The following is a 19,054-nucleotide window of genomic DNA, read 5'->3' as shown; positions in this document are numbered from 1 at the left end:
TAACTCTCAAGAGGAGTAAACAAGTTCATGGAGTGTTTTTCTGCATGCCAATGATGGCTCAGGCTGAGAGTGGGTCAAAGTCCAGAATCCTGTGTAGAAGGGAAAAACTTTTAAAGTTTAGACAAGGGCAGCTGTGGTGGCTCAGCGGTTTAGCGCCGCCTTCAGCCCAGGGCGTGATCCTGGAGACCAGGGATCAAGTCCCATGTCGGGCTCCCTGCATGGAGCCTGCTTCCCTCTGCCTGTGTCACTGCTTCTCTCTCTCTCACTCACTTACTCTCTCTCTCTCTCTCAATCTGTATCTCATGAAAAAATAAATAAAATCTTAAAAAAAAATTTTTAGACAACTGATCTAATGGATCACTGAGGGTAAACGGTCAAGCTAACCATTTATGAAGAGTAAACCTACTCTCGGTAGGGGCTATTAAGAAGGAGTTATATGTTGATTCAGTCTAGGGGAAGAAGAGAAATTTAACCAACATTTGATTAACAATTAGTTTGTTTTGCTGTATCAGTGGGTGATTCACAGTTCAGCTAACTAATTATAAGGCAGAGACTGAGAATTTGGAGGGTCGGTGTCCTGCCTTCTCACAGGTAAACAAGTGGGGCATCGGTGAGTCTTACTAACACAGAGGGAGGAAGATTCCTTGCAGTAAGCCCTTATAGGAACACAAAGATGGAGGGATTTCTTTAACCATTGTTTTTCAGGATAACAGGAGCTTGGGTAAAACTCCACATTGTGAGTCCCTCAGAGAATTGTATTTATTGAAATACATTTTGACCTCTGTCTTTTGGCCTGCCTTGGGAATTAGCTCTACAAATCTTGCTTTACTGATTTGAAAGTATTGTGGTTTTTAAAAATGTTTTTGTTTAAATTCCAGTTCATTAAGATACAGTGTAATATTAGTTTCAGGTGTACAATGTAGTGATTAACACTTCCATACAACACCCAGTGTTCATTACAATAAGTGCACCCCTTAATCCCTATCACCTATTTCACCCATCCCCCCCATCTCCACTCTGGTAACCATCAGTGTATTATCTATAGTTAAGAGTCTGGGGGATCCCTGGGTGGCGCAGCGGTTTGGCGCCTGCCTTTGGCCCAGGGCGCGATCCTGGAGACCCGGGATCGAATCCCACGTCGGGCTCCCGGTGCATGGAGCCTGCTTCTCCCTCTGCCTGTGTCTCTGCCTCTCTCTCTCTCTCCCCGCCCCCGCCCCCCGTGTGTGACTATCATAAATAAATAAAAATTAAAAAAAAAAAGAGTCTGTTTCTTGGTTACTCTGTCTCTCTCTCTCTCGGCTCATTTGTTTTGTTTCTTAAATTCCATATGCGAGTGAAATTATATGGTATTTGCCTTTCTCTGATTGGCTTATTTCTCTTAGTATAATACCCTCTAGCTTCATCCATGTCATTGCAAATGTCAATAATTCATTCTTTTTGATGGCTTAGTAATATTCTATTGTATATATGTACTATATCTTCCTTATCCATTCACCAATTGGTGGACATTTGGGCTCTTTCCAAAATTTGGCTATTGTAGATAATGCTGCTATAAACATCAGGCTACATGTATCCCTTTGAATTAGTATTTTGGTATTCTTTGGGTAAATACCTTGTGGTGCAATTGCTGAATCATAGGATAGTTCTATTTTTAACTTTTTGAAGAACCTCCATAATGTTTTCCAGAGTGGCTGCACCAGTTTGCATTCCCATCAGTGCAAAAGTTCCATTTCTTCACAACGTCACCAGCACCAGTTGTTTCTTGTGTTGTTGAGTTTAGCCATTCTGACAGGTGTGAGGTGATATCTCATAGTAATTTTGATTTGCATTTCCCTGATAATCAATAATGTTGAGCATCTTTCCATATCTATTGGCCATCAGTATGTCTTCTATAGAAAAATGTCTATTCAAGTCTTTTGCCATTTTTAATAGAATCATTCATTTTTTGGATGTTGAGTTTTATAAATTCTTTATATATTTTGAATACTAACCCTTTATCAGGCATGACATTTGCAAATATCTTTTCCCATTCCGTAGGTTGTGTCTTAGTTTTGTTGACTGTTTCCTTTGCAGTGTGGAAGATTTTTATCTTGCTGAAGTCCCAATAGTTCATTTTTTGCTTTTGTTTCCCCCTGCCTCCAGAGATGTATCTAGAAAGAAGTTGGTATGGCTGATGTCAAGCTATTGTCTCTTGGATTTTTCTGGTTTGAAGTCTCACATTTAGGTCTTTAATCCATTTTGAATTTATTTTTGTATATGTTGTAAGAAAGTGGCTCAGTCTCATTCTTTTGCATGTTGCTATCCAGTTTTCCTAACACCATTAGTTGAAGAGACTCTTTTTCCCACTGAATATTCTTTCCTGCTTTGATAAAGATTAATTGACCATATCATTATGGGTTCATTTCTGGGTTTTCTATTCTCTTCTATTGATCTATGTACCTATTTTTTGCCAGTACCACACTGTCTTAATTACTACAGCTTTGTAATATAACTTGAAGTTGGTAATTGTGATATATCCAGTTTTGCTTTTTCTTTTTCAAGGTTTCTTTGGCTAGTCATGGTCTTTTGTGGTTCCATACAAATTTTAGAATTGTTTGTTCTAGCTCTGTGAAAAATGTTGGTATTTTTATAGTGATTGCATTAAATGTATAGATTGCTTTGGGTGGCATAAACATTTTAACAATATTTTTCTTCTAAGCCATGGCCATTCAAAGCCATTGTTTCCTTGTTTATTTTCTCTTTAGATTATCTTTCCATTGATGTAAGTGGGGTGTTAAGGTCCCCTACCTTTATTGTGCTATTATCAATTGTTCTTTTTTGTCTGTTATTAATTGTTTTATGTATTTGGGTGATTGCATATTGAGTGCATAAATATTTATAATTGTTGTATATTCTTGTTGGACTGTCCTCTTTATGATTATATAATGCCCTCCTTCGTCTCTTTTAACAATGTTTGTCTTAAAGTCTAGTTTGTTTGATATAAGTATTGCTACTCTAGTTTTCCTTTGACATCCATTTGCATGAAAGATGTTTCTCCATCCTCTCACTTTCAATCTGCTGGTGCCTTTAGGTCTAAAATAAGTCTCTTGTAGGCAGCATATAAATGGGTCTTTGTTTTTTTATCCATTCTGACACTCTATGTCTTTATATTAGAGCATTTAATCCATTTATATTCAAAGTAATTATTGATAGATATATATTTATTTCCCCTTTAATACTTCTTTTGTAGTTATTTCTGGAGATTTTCTCTGATCCTTTCTTGTCTTTGTTACTTTTGGTCTCTCTTTTGCACTTAAAGAGTCTCTTTTAATATTTCTTGCAGGCCTGGTTTACTGGACACAAACTCCTTTCATTTTTTGTTTTCTGGGGTAATTTTTTTCTATCTTTCCATTCTGAAAGATGGGCCTTATTGGAATATTCCTAGCTGCAGATCTTCCCCATTCAGCACATTGAATTTATCAGCCACTATTTTCTGGCTTGCTAAGTTTCTGTTGAGAAATCTCCAACTAGTCTTATGAGTTTTATCTTGTAAGTTAAGCACTCTTTGTCTTGCTGCTTTTAAGATTTTTTTCTTTATCACTATATTTGGCAACTGTAATTACAATGTCTTGGTGCTGGCCTACTTTTGTTGATTTTTTTTTTTTTACTTTTGTTGATTTTCATGGGAGTACTCAGTGCCTCCTGGACCTGGATACCTGTTTCCTTCCCCTTATTAGGAAGTTTGCTGCTATTACTTCTTGAAATAAATTTTCTGCCCCCTTTTTTCTCTCTCTTCATCTTCTGGGACTCCTATAATACAAATGTTACTATATTTGATGGAGTCATTGATTTCCCTAAGTCTACTGTTATGTTCCATAATTCTTCTTTCTCTCTGTTGTCCAGCTTCATTATTTTCCATTATTTTGTCTTCTAGGTCACTAAGTCATTCCTCTACTTTTTCCAGCCTGCTGGTCACTGTATCAAGTCTGTTTCCAATCTTGTTTAGTGTATTCTTCATCTCTGATTGAGTATTTTTTTTAACTCTTTTATCTCTTTGGTAAGGGTCTCCCATCAGGATGTCTTTTAGTCTTTTCTCAAGCCCAGTGAGTATCCTTATGATTATTGCCATAAATTCTCCATCAGGCATGTTACTTATATCTGCTTTGCTTAGATCTCTGGCTGTGGCCTTATCTTGCCTTTTCACTTGGGATACATTCCTCCATCTCAGCATTTTGCCTAAGTCTTTGCCTTTCTCTCTGTTTTAGAAAAGACAGTTATGTCTCCTGTTCCTGAAAGTAATGGTGTTATAAAGAAGAGATCATGTAGTGCCCAGGCCCTAGCACTTCAGAGGGTATCTCTGGTGTACTGCATGTGTTCTGTTGTTGTGGTGGTGGCTGCTTTATCCTTCAGGTCAGTCATTTACAGGGGCTCCTTGCCTTCAGTGGGCAGTGTTTGGTCCCCAGCCTGAATGTGGTGAGTTTTAACTAGGCGTGCTCTGGTCTGCTTGTGAAATGAGACCTGATACCAACTCTACCAGAACTGAGGCCCTGCAGAACTCTCTGGTCAGGATATGTGGTATGGGCAGGGATTTTTGCTGGTCTTCTAGAGGAAGGGACTGTCACTCTGGGACCAAGGCAAGCTTGACTCAGGACAGTCCTGCTGGAGTGCAAGGTGGTGGGCCTTGGTGTAGGCAGATTAGTCAACCAGTGTCTGTGCTGAGTGGCTTCCTGCAGGTGGCTCTGTGTTTAGGCTGAGGCGTGGGGGAAGAAAGTGCCAGATAAGCCTATAATCTTTAAAACTCCAGGCTTTAAGTCCTGCTGGTTGAAAGAGCTCATAAAAATCAGCCCCTCTCATTTTCCAAGCCAATGGATTTGGAAAAACATTCTCCTTGTAACATTCCCATGTGTTCTTCTCTTTCTCACCTTTCTCTGTGACCATGGCTCCCTCCCTCCCATAGCATCTTTGATCCATTTCTCCCACAAACCACATCTCCACCCTTCTACCTTCCTTGGCATGGCCTCTTCTCTTTCTTTAGTTGTGGAGTTTGTTCTGCCAGTTTTCAAGTCAATTTCTGGGCTATTTAGGATGATTTGATAGTTACCTGGTTGTGTTTGTGGGATGAGATGAGCCTAGCTATTTTCCTCCCTCTGATCCCTGAAGGATGTTGTTGAGGACTTATCTGTTACCTGTTGTATCTATGGTTCCCGAATATGGCTGCATAAGAAAATCATCTGGAGAAGTGCTGGAGAGAACGACAAACAAATGAAACTCCAAACACTGCTAAGGGAATGTAAAACAGTTCAGCCACTTTGGAAAAACAGTTTGGCAGTTTGTTTTTTTTTTTAATAAAGTTAGACAAATGCTTACTACATGACCATGCAAATGCACTTCTACATGTTTAGTCAAGAAGCATAAAAGTGTTTTCTCAAAGGCAATCATCAAAGCACCTCACATGTATTGATTTATTCAGCTGTCACAACCACTCTAGGGGACAGGAACTATATATGAGGAAACTATGGCAATTTTATATGTGAGGAAAGCAAGGCACAGAGGAGTGAAGTAACTTGCCCAACATCATATAGTTTCTAAGGTGGCAGCCTCAGGCTTGTTGTGGATAGAACTTAACCTCAAAGATGTTCATGCAGTTTAGATAATATATGTAGTAATTTTAGTGCATCCTTAATTACTGGTATGCTGGGTGAAAGCAAAATTAAAATTTCATAAAGATTGTTTAAAGTCTAGAAAATATTTAAAAAATAATTTTGGAAACAGGCACCTGTGCTTTCTGCCAGTCTTATTCTTCTTAGGAGTTAGTAAGGAGTTCAGTGAATGGGGCAACAATTAAATCACAGGAATGAAGACCTGAACTAAACTGCCTGTTGTGTCTGTTTTGTGTCTTTGTGTGTTTTCCATTGCTTCTCATTCCTTGATATTTCTTGATCCTGTCTTTAGGTTGAGGCCAAGATGTTCCACTTACAAGGCTCACAAGTGCTGCAGATGCTAGAGAAATCCTTGAGGAAGAGCCTGCCAGAGTCCTTAAAGGTGACATTCTTGGGCGGGGGGCAGGGGGGCTGGGAGGACTAGCAACTGCTTATGAAAGAAATAAGAATGAGAATAAACATTCTCCAGGCACCTACTCTGTGCCAGGCACTCACTCCTCTTGCATTTCATTTAGCTTACATCACCTCACTGCAAGGCAAGTCTGCTATATCCATGTAACCAAAGAGGAAATGCAAGCTCAGTTTTAGAACTTGACCAAGACCATACCACTAGTGAGTAGGAATCATATAATTTAAATCCACTATGATCTTTGCTGTGTGATGACCAAAAAATATTTCTTTGTGCCATTCTAAGTGTTATATTATCTGACACTGGAAGATTTCCCAGAATTGCACAGGTGACTGAACGAACACACTAATGTTTAGCTTACTCTTTCTAAACAATCAAGTGCCTGACAAAAGTTAACCATTATGATTCTTCTTTAAAATTAATAATATGCGGTCGGGCGGTTTGAATGAGACGAAGACAGAATCGAAGCCGGGCACAGGCAGTGGACGCGGTCCCGCCGAGAGCCGAAGATGGCAGTGAATGTATACTCAATGTCCGTCACCAGTGATAACCTAAGTCGACATGATATGCTGGCCTGGATCAATGAGTCTCTGCAGCTGAATGTGACAAAGATTGAACAGTTGTGCTCAGGGGCTGCCTATTGTCAGTTTATGGACATGCTATTCCCTGGTTCCATTGCCTTGAAGAAAGTGAAATTCCAGGCTAAACTAGAGCATGAATACATCCAGAACTTCAAAATACTACAAGCAGGTTTTAAGAGAATGGGTGTTGACAAAATAATTCCTGTGGACAAATTAGTAAAAGGAAAGTTTCAGGACAATTTTGAATTTGTTCAGTGGTTCAAGAAGTTTTTTGATGCAAACTATGATGGAAAAGACTATGACCTTGTAGCTGCCAGACAAGGTCAAGAAACTGCAGTGGCTCCCTCCTTTGTTGCTCCAGCTCTGAACAAACCGAAGAAACCTCTCAGCTCTAGCAGTGCAGCTCCACAGAGGCCCATTGCAACACACAGAACTACTGCAACCCCTAAGGCTGGCCCGGGTGTGGTGCGAAAGAATCCTGGTGTGGGCAACAGGGATGATGAAGCAGCTGAATTGATGCAGCAGGTCAATGTATTGAAACTTACCGTCGAAGACTTGGAGAAAGAGAGAGATTTCTACTTTGGAAAGCTAAGAAACATTGAATTGATTTGCCAGGAGAACAAAGGGGAAAACAACCCTGTATTGCAGAGGATCGTGGACATTCTCTATGCCACAGATGAAGGCTTTGTGATACCTGATGAAGGGGACCCAGAGGAGGAACAAGAAGAGTATTAACAGCCTGGACCAGCAAAGCAACATCCGAATTCTTCACTCCAAATCATGTGCTTAACTGTAAAATATCCCCTTTTATTATTCTTAGAGGACTCACTGGTTTCTTTTCATGAGCAAACAGTACCTCTTCTTAAAGTGCACTTTGCAGAAGTTTCACCCCTTTTCCAATGAGTTTGAGTTAGGAGCTTTTACCCTATAGCAGAGCAGTATTAACATCTGGTTGGGTCACCTGGGGAACAGAGAGGCTGACCATGGGGCTCACTGTGTGGATGCTGGTAACACTCACTGCTGGAGAAGGTGCTTTTATGTCATACACTGAGGTGGAGTCCTCAGTAGAGAAATGTAAAGACTGATTTCAATTTTAAGCTAATGTGAAATCTTGGCAGAGAACGTTTTAATAAATAAATGCCTTAAGAGTATTTAAAATATGCTTCCATATTTCAAAATATAAAATGTACCATGACAGGAGATGTTACATGTTTGACAAGGTGTCTGGGAAGGAAGGGCCAGACCTCTGGACCTTTGGAATCTGCTGTTCACAGGCCTTGCAGGGCTGCTTGAATCCTCAAAGACCTAGACCTTGGCTCAAAAGGGAAGTTTAAAAAGTTGCTCTGTAAAGCCATTTGGTGTCCTTGACCAATCATATCCCTCCTCTAAGAAGCAAGAGGCATTGTTGCCTGGATGAATAGAGGGCACGTTTCAGCCCTGAGATGTTGAAGAGCTTGAATTTCATTGAACATTTCTCTGACGATTTTTCCAGTTATCCCTGAAATTTCTATGTATTGTGTTTTTGGGAAATGAGGTGTGTCCAGTTTCTAAATCTAACAACTACTTTTGGGGACTTGCCCACATCTCTGGGATTTGAATGGGGGTCATGTCCCATTTTACTGTCTTTTAAGTTTACATTGAACATGTTTCTCTTCTCTGCTCCCTGTGCCCACTGGGGACTCCTCTTTGGCTCCTTAAAGTTTGCTGCTTAGAGTGTAAGTTCAGCAGGCAGGTGGTCACGCTGCAAGTCTTTCTGGACCTCTGGCAAAGGGAGTGACCAGTGAAGGCCATCGCTACCTTAGGATCTGCAAGGCTGGGTGTTCTCGGTACCTGCTGTCCACCACCCTCCACTGTTATCGGAATACTTTGCCAGTGCACTAATCTCTTTGGAGATAAAATTCATTAGCGTGTTACTAAATGTTAATTTTCTTTTGCAGAAGATACAGTACCATATCTGAATTAATTATTAATATTTAAAATATTTCATTCCTTAACTCTTCCTCATTGCTTTGCCCCTAGCCTATTTAGTTCCTTTGTTTGGCAGAATTCTGCAAAATGTGTGTCACCCACTACTGAGATTGTTCAGCCCCTGATGTATTTGTATTGATTTGTTCCTGGTGGTAGCTTGTCCTAAAATGTGTGTAGAAAGCAGATATTTTATGATAAAATTGTTGTATAGTGCATGCTCTGTGTGGAATTCAGAGGAAAACCCAGATTCAGTGATTAACAATGCCAAATAATGCAAGTAACTAGCCATTGTTCAAAAACAGTGGTGCTATTTCTCTTTTGTGGCCTTTTAGATTTTGTTGCCCTAAAATGCCACTTTATTGGGAACCCATTTTCCACCTGGTCTTTCTTGACAGGGTTTTTTTCTAGTTTAAACAGTTTCTAAATAAAATTCTGTATTTAAAAAAAAATAAAATTAAATTAACAATATGCAATTTCTATTTTGTCAAACCCCAAAAGATTATGTTTAATATAGGAAGAGATAGAAATTTGGTTTTAGAAATAGACCAACTATCTTGTATATAAAGAGGTGGGGCTTTTTTTTAGGGGGGAAATAATATATGTTGCAAAGGGACTAGAATATTACCAGGGATAAAGAGTCCCATTGCATTATAGTAAAGGTATCAATTCACCAAGAAGACATTAAAAATGCCGAAATCTCTACCTCACAAAAAAGGTTCAGAGGACATGGACCAAAAACTTATAGAACTGAAAGAACAAATAGATAAACCCACACATGTAATTAAAGATTTTAACACTTCTCTCTGAGTAATTAATAGAATAGAAAGAAAACATATAATCTATACAGAAGACCTGAAAAATACTATGAACCAACTTCATTCATTGACATTTATAGAGTATGTCCTTCAACAATAGCAGAATGCACATTCTTTCCAAGTGCACATGGAATGTGTTCAAAAGTAGACCATGTTTTAAAGACTTTTTAGGGATCCCTGGGTGGCGCAGCGGTTTGGCGCCTGCCTTTGGCCCAGGGCGCGATCCTGGAGACCCGGGATCGAATCCCACGTCGGGCTCCCGGTGCATGGAGCCTGCTTCTCCCTCTGCCTGTGTCTCTGCCTCTCTCTCTCACTGTGTTCCTATCATAAATAAATAAAAATTTAAAAAAAAAAAAAGACTTTTTAAATCATTGAAATCATAACAGGCATGTCCTTCATATGTATAATATTTTTTTGAAAATCTTTTTTTTGTTGTTTTTTTTTAATAAATTTATTTTTTATTGGTGTTCAATTTGTCAACATACAAAATAACACCCAGTGCTCATCCCGTCAAGTGCCCACCTCAGTGCCCACCACCCAGTCACCCCCATCCCCCGCCCACCTCCCCTTCCACCACCCCTAGTTCGCTTCCCAGAGTTAGGAGTCTTTCATGTTCTATCTCCCTTTCTGATATTTTCCACTTATTTTTTCTCCTTTCCCCTTTATTCCCTTTCACTATTTTTTATATTCCCTAAATGAATGAGACCATATAATGTTTGTCCTTCTCTGATTGATGCCAGGACACCTGCACCCTGATGTTTATAGCAGCAATGTCCACAATAGCCAAACTGTGGAAGGAGCCTCGGTGTCCATTGAAAGATGAATGGATAAAGAAGATGTGGTTTATGTATACAATGGAATATTACTCAGCCATTAGAAACAACAAATACTCAAATGTACTATATTAAGCTTTAAGAAACCCTGAAAAGTATCTAGAAAAACCTTGCAAATTTTAGAAATTATACAACACATTTCCAAATAAACCATACTTCAAAGTCACAAGGAGAATTAGAAAGCATTTGAGTCAAATAAAAATGAAAGCGCAAGATATCAAAAGTGTTGGGATGCAGCCAAAGCAGTGATAAGTGGAAAATATATAGCATTAAATGCTATTCCAAAAAAAATAATAATAATGGTCTCAAATCCATGATTTAAGTTTCCACCTGAAAAAGAAGAATAAATTAACTCCAAAGCAAACAGAATTAAGGAAATTATAAAAGATAAAAGCAGAAACCAATGAATTTGAGAGGAGAAAACCAATTAAGAAAATCAAAATGGGGATCCCTGGGTGGCGCAGCGGTTTGGCGCCTGCCTTTGGCCCAGGGCGCGATCCTGGAGACCCGGGATCGAATCCCACATCGGGCTCCCGGTGCATGGAGCCTGCTTCTCCCTCTGCCTGTGTCTCTGCCTCTCTCTCTCTCTCTCTCTGTGTGACTATCATAAATAAATAAAATAAAATAAAAATTAAAAAAAAAAGAAAATCAAAATGGATGAAAGATTTTAATGTGAGACAAGATTCCATCAAAATCCTAGAGGAGAACACAGGCAACACCTTTTTTGAACTTGGCCACAGTAACTTCTTGCAAGATAAGTCCATGCAAGTCCTTGAAGGCAAGAGAAACAAAGCAAAAATGAACTATTGTGACTTCATCAAGACAAGAATCTTCTGCACAGCAAAAGAAACAGTCAACAAAACTAAAAGACAACCTACAGAATGGGAGAAGATATTTGCAAATGACCTATCAGATAAAGGGCTAGTATCCAAGATCTGTAAAGAACTTATTAAACTCAACAGCAAAGAAACAAACAATCCAATCATGAAATGGGCAAAAGACATTAACAGAGATCTCACAAGGGAAGACATAGACATGGCCAACAAGCACATGAGAAAATGCTCTGCATCGCTTGCCATCAGGGAAATACAAATCAAAACCACAATGAGATGCCACCTCACACCAGTGAGAATGGGGAAAATTAACAAGGCAGGAAACAACAAATGTTGGAGAGGATGCGGAGAAAGGGGAAACCTCTTGCACTGTTGGTGGGAATGTGAACCGGTGCAGCCACTCTGGAAAACTGTGTGGAGGTTCCTCAAAGAGTTAAAAATAGACCTGCCCTACGACCCAGCAATTGCACTGCTGGGGATTTACCCCAAAGATACAGATGCAGTGAAACACCGGGACACCTGCACCGCGATGTTTCTAGCAGCAATGTCCACAATAGCCAAACTGTGGAAGGAGCGTCGGTGTCCATTGAAAGATGAATGGATAAAGAAGATGTGGTCTAGGTATACAATGGAATATTCCTCAGCCATTAGAAACGACAAATACCCACCATTTGCTTCGACGTGGATGGAACTGGAGGGTATTATCCTGAGTGAAATAAGTCAATCGGAGAAGGACAAACATTATATGGTCTCATTCATTTGGGGAATATAAAAAATAGTGAAAGGGAATAAAGGGGAAAGGAGAAAATGTGAGTGGGAAATATCAGAAAGGGAGACAGAACATGAGAGACTCCTAACTCTGGGAAACGAACAAGGGGTGGTAGAAAGGGAGGTCGGCGGGGGGTGGAGGTGACTGAGTGATGGGCACTGAGGGGGGCACTTGATGGGATGAGCACTGGGTGTTATTCTATATGTTGGCAAATTGAACACCAATAAAAATAAATTTAAAAAATAAAAAATAAAATAAAAAAAAAAGAAAATCAAATTTCTGGCTCATTGAAAAGATCAGTATTATTGATAAACTTCTGAATCAGAAATTCAGAGAGAAGACACAAATCAAATCAGGAATGAAATAGGGGACATTAATACCAACCCCATGAACATTATAGGGATGATAAGGACATACCATTATCAACACTATGCCCATAGATTTTACAATTTATGTTCTGTGAAATGTACAGATTACCAGTGGTCATTAAAGAAGAAAAATATAACCTAAATAAAAATATATATAACCTAAATCATACTGTATCTATTGCAGAAATTGAGTTCATAATTTAAAACTTTCCAACAAAAAAAAAAAATACCATTTCTCAGAAGACTTTCATGGGAATTTCTACCACACATGTAAGGAAGAAATAGTATCAATTCTATGTAAACCTTTGCAGAATAGATCAGAGGAGGAAACACTTCCCAACTCATTTTATGAGTCCAGAATTACCCTGATATCAAAACCAGAGTGGATTTTACTTAAAAAAAGAGAACTAGAGAACAATATCCCTCATGAATATAATGAAAAAATCCTCAACAAAATACTATCAAGTCAAATCCATTAATATATCAAAAGAATAATACATTATAAACAAGGGGAATTTATCTTGAGGATGCAAGGCAGGCTCAACATTCAAAGATCAATCAGTGTATTTCATTGTATCAATAGATTAAAGAATGGGCAGCCCGGGGGCGCAGCGGTTTAGCGCCGCCTGCAGCCCGGGGAGTGATCCTGGAGACCTGGGATGGAGTCCCTCGTCAGGCTCTCTGCATGGAGCCTGCTTCTCCCTCTCTCTCTCCCTCTCTCTCTCTTTCAATGTATAAATAAATCTTTAAAAAATAGCTTAAAGAAAAAAGTCAGATGATTTTCTCTTAAAAGATGCAGAAAAATTTGAACTGGAGTTCTTTCATATGATGGACATTATGTAGTTATTAAAAATGCTTAAATAGATTTGTGTTTATTGACATGGAAATATGCCCCGAACATAGTGTGTATGTGTATGGGGGGCGTGTTAAACTAATATATGTTAGATAATTTCATTGCTTAAAATTGTATGTGTATTTGTCAATAAGTAAAATGGAAATATATAACACTAGGTTCTACAATGTGATAGTGGATGATTTTTAATTAATTTATTTATCTAGATATTTAACTGTATTCATATAATGTTCTTTTTTAATTTTTTTAATTTTTATTTATTTATGATAGTCACAGAGAGAGAGAGAGAGAGAGAGGCAGAGACATAGGCAGAGGGAGAAGCAGGTTCCATGCACTGGGAGCCCGATATGGGATTCGATCCCAGGTCTCCAGGATCGCACCCTGGGCCAAAGGCAGGCGCCAAACCGCTGCGCCACCCAGGGATCTCCATATAATGTTCTTGTGGTTTGACCCCCAAACCTATTTCTATTTGGAGTGATAAAATTAATCTGAAGGTGATTTGAACTAAATGCCCTATCAGTTATCACCTTGATTTCATAGAGATAATCCTTGTCCTGATCAAACAAGGCACTTTACCATCCTTTCTTAATAAGCTGACCCTCTGTCTTTCTCTGGATGTTACAGGTTTATGGGACCATCTTCCACATGAACCAGGGAAACCCGTTCAAGCTAAAGGCCCTGGTAGACAAGTGGCCTGATTTTACAACAGTGGTTACCCGCCCTCAGGAAGAGGTAAGGTGCCAGATGTGGAGTGAGTATGCTTCTGTGTTCTTATTTGTTTTAAGAACCTGGAAATGTGGTAGACCTAGGGGATTTTAAAGACATCACATGTCCAATAAGGGGTTCATATCCAAAATATATAAAGAACTTATACAACTCAACACCAAAAAACCAAATAACTCAAACAAAAAATAGGCAGAGGACTGAATAGACATTTATCCAAAGAAGACATCGAGATGGGCAACAGACAGATGAAAAGATACTCAATATCACTACTCATCAGGAAAACGCAAATTTATACCCCAATGAGATATCAGGTTCCTCAAAAAATTAAAAATTAAATTACCATATGATCCAATAATTCCACGATTGGGTATTTACCCAAAGAGAGTGAAAATACTAATTTGAAAAGATATGTGCCCCCCTGTGTTTATTGTGGGATTATTACAATGACCAAGATATGGAAGCAATCCACGTATCCATCGATACATGAATGGATAAAGAACATGTTTTATATATCTATAAATATAGCTTTATATAGAAAAAAATGTATTATACATGTAATGGAATATTAGTCATAAAAAGAATGAAATCTTGTTATTTGCAACAACATGGATGGACTTAGAGGGTATAATGTTAAATGAAATAAATCAGTCAGAGAAAGACAAATACCATACAATTTCATTCATGTGGGATTTAAGAAACAAAACAAAGAAAGAAAAAAGAGACAAAAAAAACAGATTCTTAAATACAGAAAAAAGAAAATCCTGGTGGTTGCCAGAGGGGAAGGGGATGGGAAGATGGGTGCAATAGGTGAAGAGGGTTTAAGAGTACATTTAATGCGATGAGCACTGATTAATGTATACAATTGTTGAATCATTATATTGTACACCTGAAACTAATATAACACTGTATATTAATTATACTTAAATTAAAAATTTTTTAATGAAAAAAAGAAAAATAAAGACATTGTGTGTCTGTCATTGTTTTGTGTAGCTATATCACATATAAGTAAAAATTGACACAAGGTTACCTGTGTCAATTTCAACATTGTTATGTTTATAATCCATTTGTCCTGAGACTCTTTTTTTGAGACTCTTTTAAATAGAGCAAGATTTACCCTTTCAGTGGAAGCTTGCCTTTGATAGTAATACTTTCTTTCTCCTGAGAATTATAGAGTTACAGAAGGATGCTTTCTAAACCAGTGCATATTTGGTTGATTTGAAATTGTAACACAGCATAGTTAGTTCAGCAAATTTTCCTTAACCATAAATTGAGTAATCAACTAAATCCCTGACTTGCTTTCATGATGTAATGATTCAGGAATAATGATAGTACATCAAGAAAAATAGCAGTATTTACAAGTTTATAAGATAGCACAGTATAATGAAATACTAAAGCCAAGTATTCTAATCACTGGGTATAATCAATTTTATTTACTCCACATTACCTAACCAAATAGGAAATGGCAGATGATTTTGATCACTATACCAATACCTACCAAATCTATTCTAAGAATCCCCAAAACTGTCAAGAATTCCTTGGTGTATCAAGTGTCATCAACTGGAAACAACATTTGCAGATCCAAAGTAAGTAAGGGATGTGGGATGTGTGCTGGCTTCTGTGACTGTTCACAGTTACCCTGCAGGGTCACTTTTCATCCTGAGAACATTCCCCCACAGACTTCCTTCCTCTACCAAACCCCACTTAGCTAGGTGTTCATTCTTTACACCAGCTGCTGCCACCTCTTCAGTGGACTAGAATTCAAACATTCCAAACTATGGGCTTGATACAAGGAACTGTGAGTAATGGAATTTCTTGTTAGCTGAGGATTCATGATAGACTCTACAGACATATACAGGGTCCCTGAGGGTGATCAGGTGTGAGAGCAGAGCTCCCCCGCTGGCCTTGAATTTCTGGAATAAGAATGACAGTTCCCTGTGCCAGAGAGCACCTCCAGGTCACAAGAACTACTACAGTGGTTGCGAGCATGCCCTCCACAGTCAGATTCTCTAGGGTGTCATCCTTGCTCTGCCTGTTACTTGCTTTGTGATTTGAGCAAGTGATGTAACTTATTATTTAGTTTCTTCGTATGTAAAAAATGAGGGTAGTAAAAGTACCTAGAACATAGAGTCAGTGGAAGAATTAAATGTGGTATTAGACCAATACCTGGGTGTGAAGTATGTGCACACTCAAGGTTAACTTCTATTTTGAAAATAACATGTCTCCATTGATCTCATAGTGATATAGTTAGGATCTTTAGTATTATCTGCTTGCATAAGGGAGTGACTTGGACATGGTCACATGGTTAATGGCAACACCAGAAGCAACACTGCCTGACTTTAAATTCTGCATACTTCGACCAAGAAGCTTCTGTAGCATCTACATGGGCAATTGCTTCTCACCTTACCTTACTCTGCTCTAGGTACCCAGTCCAGCCTGAACGAAGTGATACAGAACCTTGCAGCTGCTAACCTGGTCAAGGTCAACCAACAACAAGGCATTATGTATACAATGCCCGAGAGAGCAAGTAAACTGCTCCCTTCTTTGCTGGAGGCAAAGAACTTACCTCTTGAATCTGGCAGAGCCAAGACCATGTGAGTTTGAAAAAAGATGCTCTGCATTACTCTCACCTTTCTGTATGGAAGTGGCCTCCCACCTTCTCTCCCTGTGTTCACTTATGCCCCCCAACAATCCAATTCCAGGGTGATCCTTTTGGTTTGTCACATGGATTATGTCAATTCATCCACCTAAAAGCCATCAGTGTTTCTCAGCTCACATGACCATTACAGACATTCAGGGCCCCCTGGGATCCACAATCCACCATGTCTTGGACTCCATATTGTCCCTCTTGCTTACTCCCACCACCCACTCTGTCCTTTTTTCTATGCCTTTATCTCATACACTCACTCACACATGCCTTTGGACCACTGCATTTGTTTTTTGTGTTTTTTTTTTCCCTAAAATGTCCTTTCCCCTGATCTTTACATATCTGCTTCTTTTTTTTGCCATTCATTCTCTCAAATGTCATTTCCTTAGAGAGTTCTCCTCAGAGAGCCTAAAACATCCCTTCCCATAATTCTTCATCGCAAAACCAAATTTTTATTTTCCTCAGTGAACTTATCACTATCTAAAATTATCTGTGTATTTATAGGCCCGTTTGTTGTTGGATCCTCCCCTGCGACATTTAAAACTCCACAAGAGCAGGGGACACTATGTTGTTCATCAATAAGTCTTCAGTAGCCAGAACAGATGCTTCAAAAATACATGACGAGTTTATGTCTCAGAGCAAAAGTTCTCCAATAAAGAGAACTTCAACATGTTATATATGTCCCTCCACCAATGCCTGAATAGAATTAAAACTGATACGGGGATTTGATCTGGAGATGTCTGATCCTATGGCTCTCTCTGTGTTAATATGCCTGGACAGGCTTTATTCACACTGTATTGCACCTTGTGCCTGATGGACCCTCCAAATCTATGATCTCATTTGATTCTCTTGTTCATCCCATGAGATAGACAAGGGGCTCTCACTTTCCTGACAGAAAATAGGTTCAGTGGATGAAACAGCTTGTTCAGGTCACATGGATGGCTAAGGGCGTCACCGGGGCTCACTGCTCCACCTAATGCTTCCACATTGTGGGCTCTTTCCAGGACACCTCAGTGGCCTTCAGACTTCAGCATTCTGTAACCCGGGGCCTGCCTACACTCCACATCACTACCTCTCCCTGGATTTTGGCTTTCCCACAATGGTCAAGGACCCTCTGACACCAATATACAAAGATTCCGGGATTCCAAGCTCTGGTGTGACACCTTGCTTTGAGGCACTTGTTTATTTTCTGCTTTCCTATTCTTATGTGTAAAACACGGATGTTATCAATTCTCCCATCTAAAGTGGAGAGTCGCAGCAATGTTGAGAAGAATAATGCTTAATTTTTGTGTAGTTCTTATTTTTTAAATATTTTATTTCTTTATTCATGAGAGACACAGAGAAAACAGCAGAGACATAGGCAGAGGGAGAAGCAGGCTCCCTTCGGAGAGCTGGATGTGGGACTGGATCCCAGGCCCCCAGGATCACGACCTGAGCCAAAGGCAGATGCTTAACCATTGAGCTACCCAGGTGCCTCTGTAATTCTTATTTTTTTGTGTGGCACAAATCATAGATATTTATCATGTGATAGCTCATATTATTTAATAGAGGTGCTACTAATATCACCACTGTGGTAATGTCTGTCTCCATTTTATAAAAAGATTATGAATTCAGGCAGTCTGGCAACAGAATCTATGCCTTTACATGTGCTCCAATTTGCATTGTCTGAAGACAATTTGGGGAAAAACAAATATAATACTCCACAGTATGGATGATATAATGGGGTGTTCTTTTCCCTTGTTTTCCACAGCAACCAAGAGATGTTTAAACTCTCCTCCCTGGATGTTACCCACGCTGCCTTGGTGAATAAATTCTGGTATTTCGGGGGCAATGAGAGGAGCCAGAGATTCATCGAACGCTGCATCCAAACCTTCCCCACCTTCTGCCTGCTGGGGCCCGAGGGGACCCTTGTGTCCTGGAGCCTGATGGACCAGACAGGCGAGATTCGGATGGGGGGTACTGTGCCTGAGCACCGGGCCAGGGGTCTCATCTCCTATCTCATGGATATTCACATCCGTGCTCTGGACAAACTTGACTATCCTACCTATTACCATACATTTACAAGCAACAAATCCATACAGAAAATGAGTCACAGCCTGGGTCATATCCGCATGCCCTGTGACTGGAACCAGTGGCACTGCGTACCTCTGTGAGGCAGCCCTGAACACAAGACAGTGTTGGGTGGCCTGATGTGGAAGACTGGACGGGTGGGCAGAGAGGAAGAATAAATTGTAATCAGCAGTCAAGCCGTGTGTGCTGTGCTGTCTAGGCTCCGGGAGGAAGTGAGAATGGTCAACAGAACCACCACAGTCCCAGCTCTCAAACCACTCAGGGACTCCCCTTCAGGTCCAGCAGACCTGGCATGGCCAGGCCTTCCTGCAATGGACCCTGGTCTTGCTCAGTTTCCTACACTGCTGGATCTCAGTGACATGCTTTATTCAGCTGCATGCTGCCCCAGTGCTTCTCCTGGACTCCCATCCTGCAAGTGGAGTATTGCTAATGAGCATACTTGGCCACTTTGCCAAGACATGGCATTATCTTCAGCGTAGTATAATTTTCCTCTCTCTTTCCTTTACCTTCCCTCTTCCCTGCCCCCACCCCCAACCAGCTTCACTG

At 39.7% G+C, this 19,054-nt stretch overlaps 1 protein-coding gene and 1 pseudogene across 7 annotated transcripts in view; both read left to right on the top strand.

Annotated features, from left to right (window-relative positions):
- The window catches only part of LOC112930486 (glycine N-phenylacetyltransferase-like), a 71,352-nt gene extending 52,668 nt beyond the window's left edge, over positions 1-18,684 (top strand). For all 7 annotated transcript variants that reach the window (XM_072759020.1, XM_072759021.1, XM_026012841.2 and 4 more), the window contains 5 exons: positions 5,932-6,021; positions 13,693-13,800; positions 15,251-15,377; positions 16,214-16,385; positions 18,189-18,684. In XM_072759020.1, coding sequence (XP_072615121.1) covers positions 5,944-6,021; positions 13,693-13,800; positions 15,251-15,377; positions 16,214-16,385; positions 18,189-18,591 — 888 coding nt within the window. In that variant the 5' untranslated portion in view covers positions 5,932-5,943 and the 3' untranslated portion in view covers positions 18,592-18,684. The remainder of the gene's footprint in view (positions 1-5,931; positions 6,022-13,692; positions 13,801-15,250; positions 15,378-16,213; positions 16,386-18,188) is intronic.
- Positions 6,484-10,530, top strand: LOC112930489 (microtubule-associated protein RP/EB family member 1 pseudogene; annotated as a pseudogene).
- Positions 18,685-19,054: the final 370 nt, after the last annotated feature.

This window comes from Vulpes vulpes, chromosome 5 (assembly GCF_048418805.1).
Source record: "Vulpes vulpes isolate BD-2025 chromosome 5, VulVul3, whole genome shotgun sequence".
NCBI lineage: Eukaryota > Metazoa > Chordata > Mammalia > Carnivora > Canidae > Vulpes > Vulpes vulpes.
This window is presented reverse-complemented; position numbering and strand designations above follow the sequence as displayed.